Genomic DNA, 8,564 nt, shown 5'->3' on the forward strand with positions numbered 1-8,564 from the left:
CCCCCCCCACACACACACACAATATATTGGCAATCCCTTGCAGTCAAGGATGATCGTCTTCTAGGACTGTGCGAAATTTCACCGGCTGTTTCGTTTTGATGCTGTTTTGACTCGTTTTGAGCTTGAAACAGCTAAATCAAAATGAAACAAAGGGCTTCGAAAGAGCCTTGAAATGAAATGAGGCCAGTCGAAACATTTAAAAAGTTTGAAATTGTTTCAAGTTTCAGAGCAGCAGCCAGGTAGTGGGAGGCAGGGGAGAGCCAGGGCTGCGCTGCCAGTGGCTCCGCAGCCCCATGTGGCTCAGCCAGGTGGGGAGCGCAGTCCTGGCTCTCCCTGCCTCCCACCACTGGGCTGTGCTCCATGGGGCTGGTGGAGCCAATGGGAGTGCAGCTCTGGCTCTGCCCACCTCCCGACACCAGGCTGCACTCCCATCAGCTCCACCAGCCCCATGGAGCCTCGCCTGGTGGTGGGAGGCAGGCAGAGCCAGCACTCCACTCTGCTTCATGCCACCGGGCTGAGTTCCACAGGGCTGGAGCTGCTGGGAGTTGAGCCCGGTGGAGGGAGGTGGAGCACAATGCTAGGGCTGCATGCCACCTCCCTCTACCAGCCAGCAAGCTGCTAGGTGTCGAGCCCGGTGGAGGGGGGTGGTGCACAGCACCAGCAGTGCACCCCACCTTCCTCCACCAGGCAGCAAGCCACTAGGCGCTGAACCCGGTGGAGTGGGCTGGCACACAGCACTGGTGGTACACACTGCTTCCCTTTACCAAGCAGCAAACCGCTAGGTGCTGAGCCTGGTGGAGGGGGCTGGCCAGCCCTCAGCGCCTAGCAGCTTGCTGCCCGGTGGAGGGAGGTGGCATGTAGCACCGGGGTTGCACTCCACCTCCCTCCACTGGGCTCAGCGCCCAGCAGCTCCCAGCCCTGTGGAACTGAGCCTGGTGGGGGGAAGCGGAGTGCAGTGCTGGGCCTGCACTCCGCCTCCTTCCACTGGGCTCAGCTCCCAGTGGCAGTGGCAACCTCCTGCCTGCACCCCCAGGAGGGCCCTGACAGACTCCTCCGGGGGTGTGGGCGAAACTCAAAACAGTGTTGAAACAAAATGAAACAGTGGTTTCAAAAGGAAACTAAACTTGAAACGAAACACTGTTCTGTCAAAACAGAAGTCAAAGCAAAACAGTGCTGTTTCACACAGCCCTGTTATCTTCCATGATTGCTTTATTAGGGTTTAAAAGAAGCCCTTCACTGGGGAGGAATTACTCCACATCTGATTCTTTTGAGGTCTCTTCACCTTCTTTTTAAGCAGTGTTTCTCAACCCTTTCAGATTACTAACTGCTTTACACTTACTATAGAAGTAAGAGCAACACATACATATGAAAACAATGATAAAAATATTGATATGTATATGCTGAGAATTTGACAGTGACTACTTGATCTTGAAGGGTATGGTTACGCTGAAAAAGAAATTTTCTTTCCCTTTGGTTGTAATGCAGTTTGTAATAGGTCGTGACCCCTCCCACTGCCTTTTCTGAGTCCCTGGGCCAGAGGGGTGGCATTCTTCCCTCTAGCTGAGAAAAGTGGTTAGTTCACACATGTAGGACTGGCCACTGGGAAACAGGTATTGGACTCGATGGATCATGGATCTTATCTGGTATGTCAATTCCTACATCCTGGAAGTGCTAGCTCCTTAGCTAATCATGCTTACACATGCCTCGGCCCTCACAACTAGTTAGGGTCTAGTAAGTCCCCAACCAAAGCTCTCACTCTCATTGTCTTTGATGATAGCAAAGACATTTCTTAGATCATTTCTCCAGAAATGGGTCCCTTCTGAGGACATATTTTTCTAAAGCATATGAGTAGACTTTACTAGGTCTGAAAAACAATCAGCAAAATTCATACAAAGTGATAATATTATATACAGGCTTACTTTGTATTGAAAAAATAACGAACACAAGAAAGTATCATCTTGCTAGTTAAACATAACTTCTTTAAATCACTTTTTTTTTATTTTCAAGATGTACTTCAATTCCACGTTAACGGACTCCTCTAAACTTCTAAAACCTCTACTGGTCTTTGCTTTTATTATCTGTGGAATTATATGCGGCCTGACTCGTATCACACAGTACAAGAATCACCCAGTTGATGTTTATTGTGGATTTCTAATAGGAGGAGGAATTGCTCTCTATTTGGTAAATATAATATGAATGTAGAAAGTTTTAGTAAGCAATGTACATAAGAATATTCATAATATCTAGAAAAAATCCTTTATGGTTATTATGTACAGATATTCTGCCCTATGATAACATATATATTCAGCAATGGTTTGAAGATTTTTATTAACTATAAGCATTATAAGGGGGAATGATGTTGCCATTTAAAATATGTATAGTAATGTACAACATTGATTTTAAAGGGAAATGAGATCTAACATTGAACATGGAAACCCCTCTAAAAATGTGCATTGTGACACTATTTGAGAGGCACTTGTGGCCTTTCTATTAAACACTTGAAAGGAAAACAAAGAAAAAAAATTGCTGCCATGTTGAGTTTATACTACATGGGTTAGTTTTATCACAAATAAAAATTAATACCAAAATTAACATATTACCAGATGCAGTAAATTACCAAGCCAGTAAGGAACTAACTGATGCCCTTATTGATCTTTGGAGAATGGTATAGAGGTTGCACAAAGTTGTTCTGATCATAAACAAGGAGCAACAGTCTCAAGTTGCAGCAAGGGAAGTTTAGGTTAGCTATTAGAAAGAATTTTCTCACTATGAGGGTAGTAAAATACTGGAACAGGTTATGAGAGAGGTGGTAGAAGCTCCATCATTGGAGGTTTTCAAAACCTGGCTAGACAAAGCTTTGACTGGGATGATATAGTTGGGGATGGTCCTGCTTTGAGCAGGGGGTTGAACTAGATGACTTCCTGAGGTCCCTTCCAACCCCTTCTATGATTCTATGCCAGGAAGCTCCAAGGCATTCCACCTGTATCAGTTAGAAGCAGGTGTAATAATTCAGGGGCTGCTTTGAGGAATACTCAGGATAACTTCTTACACCAGTTGGTGAAAAGATAAGAAAGTGTTCTACCAGTGTCTTCTTACATCTGTACAGCATGGCCAGGTTAATCACCCTCCAGCACACAAGCAGAGATGTAATGATGCAGCCAGTTGCCCAGGACACCTACCACACACAGGGGAGCAGCAAATTCCAGTTGCTGCCACACCACACAGCTGCAGCAACAGCTGTTTTTCTTTGGGCACCCTTCCAATTTGGTGCCTGGCGTGGCTGCCCCAGGCACCTTGCCCTAGTGCTCAAGAAGATCTGGTGACAACATTTTACCTGGATCTTCTGTGGGTGGGTGAATGAAGAAACTTCCCTGAATCCAGTTCAGCTATTTACACACCAAAATGAGTCCCATGTCTGTCAGTATAACATTGAAAGATATGACTGTCCATCACTTTATGATCATCACATGACAACCTAAGCTATGTACAATGAGTTTACAATAGTGGGTGATTTTGAGGGCATCTGCTTTTAGAGCAGAAGAATGACCATCAGCATAAGTAGACTATGAAAATCATATTATATATTGAAAGTCGTTGATTCTTTATTAACAAATTTCACATAAAATGACTGTGTGATTTTTTTTTAAAGTCACAAAAAGGAGCTGTGCATATGTTTTATATTATTTTTTATGCATGTTCTTGGCTCAGCTGCCCACATGCTGTTGCACAGTTGCATACGGGAGGGTTCATTGTTCTGAATACTATGCACCATATGAATCTGTCCTGAAAGCTAAAATTTGATGGGGAAAGAGAAAGGGAAAATAATACTGTACAAGCACAAGTAGCTCTCGACAGAGTGCAAGGAACAATTAAGCTGAGTGATTAATTAAAATAGTTTAACTATTTATGACATATTTGCTCTTGGTGGAGTAAAAGTAATGTTGTAGCCATAATGATCCAGAATTATTTGAGGCACAAGAATTTTTAGGGTGATATATTTTATTGTAGCTGTTCCCTACCACCGGGCTGTGAAGGGTTGGCTGCCGTCTCACAGCACAATCCCCCCGCTCAGACTCCCTTCCACCCAGGCAAGTGTCTTCCACTGCCAGCAGTGACATGAAGGGTTAAAGCTGGGGGGCAGGGCAGCCCTGGGAAGCAGGCAGCCAACTCCATGCACCCCAACCTGCTCCTGTGCTAGCCCGCAGGTTGGGAACCACTGTTTTATTGGACCAACTATACAGTTGTGATAAAGTTAGACATAACCTGATGAAGAATGTCTAGCATTTGAAAGCTCATCTAATTTTATCCCAACTATGTAGTTGGTCCAATAAAAGATGTCAGCCAAAGAAATTGTTGCCTCTTGCGTATTCTCTCTCAGCAGAGTTTGTGAAAATGACATTGTTTTACAACTGGTCCACTGAATAGAAACATGTAGTAAAGCTAAACCTTGCTAAAGGTCTGCACACCTTGGAAACCACTGACTCACAGGTGATGAACTGTTCTTTCGTGTGGATCTTGTATTACATGGTTATTATGAAAACGAAAGGGCAGAACAACTGAACAGAGAACTAATCAGACTTGAACAAGTTTCAATAAATCAGAGCAGACAGTTGTATGACTCTAAAATTTCATCAGTTAGGACCAGAAATTGCAAAATCATTAATTACTTTGAAAGCTACATGTTCTCTCTTGTGCTGAATATTGTTTTATATTCAGCACAACCCCCAGCTCAACCTCCAGCTCATGGGCTAGATCTGGCCTGCAGTGCTGTATCATCTGATGCGCTGGGCTCCCTATGTCTAGAAATCTGGTGACAGGGGAGTGGTGGCAGCATTGCCTCTCCCCTGCCAAATTTCTGAACCTGTGCAAAGCCTGGTGGGCTAGATAGTATAGCCCTGAGGGCTAAATTGGCCACGAGGGTCTGTAGGGACATGGGGCCTGATAGGGGTACATGGGACCCAACCCAGTGCACAGACCCTATGATGGATCTGGCCTGAAATGTTGAGCACCACTGCTTTATAGGAGAGAGAACAACAGGAGGAAGCCAAGTACCCCGGTTCCCCTAAATATTAACTTGGGCAATAGTGGTGTAACTATGTAGCCTACTGGTATAACTGTGTACGTAACTGGACATACAGAACTGTGAGCAGAATTGGTACACAATAAAACTTCTATTGGTGAAGATGCTAACTAATGGAGAAAAAAGGAGGCAAACAGAAACTGAATGAGTCCTGTCAAATCTGAATTAATTCTACAATTTTCCTTTTTACATTGAGCCATGAGAGTTTAATTGAAGTGTCTAAAAATATTTCTTTATACATAATTGACTGCTTTTATCCAAATATCAGGGCCTGTATGCTGTTGGGAATTTCCTACCAAGTGAAGAGAATGTGTTTCATCAGAACCTGCACAGAGAACCATTAAGGTCTTTAACAGACCTTAGTCAAGATGCCAACAGAATTTTACCTGGTAAAAATGGTGGCAGCAGTGATGGAATTTCTTCTCACCACTCTGAGAGTATCTTGAATAGAAATCATAGAGATTCTGGATCCCTAACTAACATCAAGAGAGCAAATGCTGATGTAGAGATCATAACTCCACGGAGCCCCATGGGAAAGGAAAATATGGTTACCTTTAGCAACACGTTGCCAAGAGTTAATACACCATCACTAGAAGATCCAGCTCGACGAAATGCAACAATTCATGCATCAATGGACTCTGCCCGTTCCAAGCAACTTCTTTCTCAATGGAAGAACAAGAATGAAAGTCGAAAGTTGTCTCTACAGGTAATAGAGACTGACTCTGGACAGTCACCACCAAGAACTATTGAAATAAGATCCAGCTCTGAGCCATCTAGAGTGGGTGTTAATGGGGATCATCATGGCCCCACCAGTCAGTACCTAAAAATTCAGCCTGGTAGTGTGCCTGGTTGTAACAATACTGGTCTTTCAGGTGGGCCCAGAGTCTCTATTCAGTCACGTCCAGGGTCTTCACAGCTAGTACATATTCCTGAAGAGACACATGAAAATATAAATACATCTCCAAAAAGTAGTTCAGCTAGAGCAAAATGGCTGAAAGCTGCGGAGAAGAGTGTTGCATGTAGAAGCAATAGTCAGCCAAGAATCATGCAAGTGATAGCCATGTCAAAGCAGCAAGGTGTGCTTCAGAGCAGTACTAAGAATTCAGAGGGTAGCACAGTTACCTGTACTGGAGCCATCCGGTATAAAACCTTGACAGATCATGAACCAACCGGTATTGTCAGAGTTGAGGCCCATCCAGAAAATAACAGACCGCTGATTCAGATGCCATCAGAAGGTGAAGGGAGTGGATCATGGAAATGGAAAGGTCCTGAGAAAGGCAGCCTTCGGCAAGCATATGAGCTCAATGATCTCAATAGGGACTCTGAGAGCAGTGACTCCTTAAAAGACAGTTATGGGTCAGGTGACAGGAAAAGAAGTAACATAGATAACCCTGAGCACCACCATCATGGAATTACCACTATTAGAGTCACACCAGTTGAAGGAAGTGAAATTGGCTCTGAGACACTGTCCATTTCCTCTAGCCGGGACTCTACACTTCGAAGAAAAGGTAACATCATTTTAATCCCTGAACGAGGGTGCAGTCCAGAGAACACCAGAAACATCTTCTATAAAGGAACATCCCCCACAAGAGCATACAAAGAATGAAATCAGAAGTATCGGCTGATCCATACCATCAAGAATTAAATACATTTTGATAAAGCTCCTGCTCTATTTGTTTTTGAGCTGATGTTAGAAATATCCTTGATGTGCCAAATTACTGATCATCAGCCTGACTCTTTTTTAATGTTGCTGATGCGTGGTGTGCATGAGTCTGTGCATATCATATAGTGGGGGGAAAAGCACAATGCAAGAACCTAACTAATGTGAAGAGCTTTCTTAGAACTTCAGACTCAAAATATTTATCTGAGGGTGATGATGTCAATCAAAAACAAGAGTCTTGAACAGACACTTTATTTCCTGAATGTGCCAACTTTTTTATTTTATTTATATTTACGTCCGAGGACAAATCGATTTTTCACAGCAAAGGCTGTATCAGTGTTGTATAATCACCTTTGCAGAGTCTGCACCAAAACTTTAATACAGGATGGTGCTGATTACAACTTTACATATTTTGAAAAATTTAAATACCTGTTTAATTCTACAGACACATGATGTGTTGGTGTGCAGTTACTTTAAAAGTAATGTCAATAATACTATGATGATGCTGGCTGCATTCATTTAGAGTAGGAAATATTTACAGCTTTGTTATAGTGGATCTGTCACATTAAAAGATTGCAAAGGTTTTGTGTAGTTCTTTAAAATGTCTACTGCAACAAAAAATATGTGGGTGACGCTCCATTAGAATGGAATATCTATCCATTTTGAATAGTTTTGCTGCTGTTACTGCTCAACTTTTGTTTAAGTACAGGTGCTACTAATGAAGAGGCTGCTTCTTAGTGGGCTAACTTGTAGAACTGTTTTAAATATTGTTTTTAAAGGGGTCTTTTAAAAGTACTTACAGTAATTCTGATTCTACATTCTCACAACCTCGCATTTTGTCTCTCTTCAGATCTTATGTGTTTCTGTTCATTTTTATTGGATAATGCTTGGCACTGATAATTGAATGATGAAAAAGTGTGACCCACACAATTCGAAATTGCCGCTGCCTGATCAGTTGCCAGCTACTAAGTAATTAGTGGTCTAGCTTACACTTAGAAGTAGTCGGTCACTTCACTTGCTTAGTTTGGCACAAATGACCCATACATTTCACTCCAGTCACGGTCATGTGAGTCCTTACTTATGATGCTTTGCTTTAAATTTGGAATGCCTTGGTATTAACGGTATTAGAGAGTGTTACATTGTGCCACAGCTATAGCTGAGTTCCCTGAGTCAAACTCAGTAGGAGCCTCCTTTAAGCATGACTTCTTTTTAGTTAAAGGGGTGGAGTCCTTGTATCTGAGAGAACGTAAATTAACTCTTAGGAGTGTTGTTCTTATCAAGACATGAAATTGCCTGTGTTAGAAGGAGTTTCTGAATGAGCGAACTCAAAAAGGAACAAACATTGCATTTCCTAGATACACAGGAAATAAAAACACGGAAGGGATGTGGTTTAGTTAGACCTCCAGTTTTATTAACTTAACTCATCTGGGAATTATCTGGTAATAACTTGTCCAGGGCAGGTCATCGGTTTTTTTTGGCATTGTTTCTACATGGTGGAGTGCTGTCATCATGCTCCCATCCCTCAACATTTAGTCCCAGTTTATTCCTCTCCCTCTCCTACCTGAGGATTAGAGGGCTGAGGAAAGATGTTGTTTGGATAGACATTAGTAGTCCCAAACAACATTCCTCAGCTCCTTCAAAGAATGCCTTCCACAAAGTCCTGTGCCAGTTTTAGGTACCAGGAAATGGGACCTCTAAGGAAGAATATGGCCTGGACAAGAAGTATGTGCAAAATTGCTACAGCTGGGAGCTAGTTCCCTGACCTACCACAATGAGTCCCTAAACTGCTATGAAGAAGGGGGGGGGGGGGGGGGGGAGACCCCC

At 43.0% G+C, this 8,564-nt stretch overlaps 1 protein-coding gene across 1 annotated transcript in view; it reads left to right on the forward strand.

Annotated features, from left to right (window-relative positions):
* PLPPR4 (phospholipid phosphatase related 4) overlaps window positions 1-8,554 on the forward strand; it is a 101,497-nt gene extending 92,943 nt beyond the window's left edge. The window contains exons 6-7 of the mRNA XM_019501667.1: window positions 2,008-2,181; window positions 5,349-8,554. Coding sequence (XP_019357212.1) covers window positions 2,008-2,181; window positions 5,349-6,686 — 1,512 coding nt within the window. The 3' untranslated portion in view covers window positions 6,687-8,554. The remainder of the gene's footprint in view (window positions 1-2,007; window positions 2,182-5,348) is intronic.
* Window positions 8,555-8,564: the final 10 nt, after the last annotated feature.

Source organism: Gavialis gangeticus, unplaced genomic scaffold (assembly GCF_001723915.1).
Source record: "Gavialis gangeticus isolate Ggan-Ray unplaced genomic scaffold, GavGan_comp1, whole genome shotgun sequence".
NCBI classification, from domain to species: domain Eukaryota; kingdom Metazoa; phylum Chordata; order Crocodylia; family Gavialidae; genus Gavialis; species Gavialis gangeticus.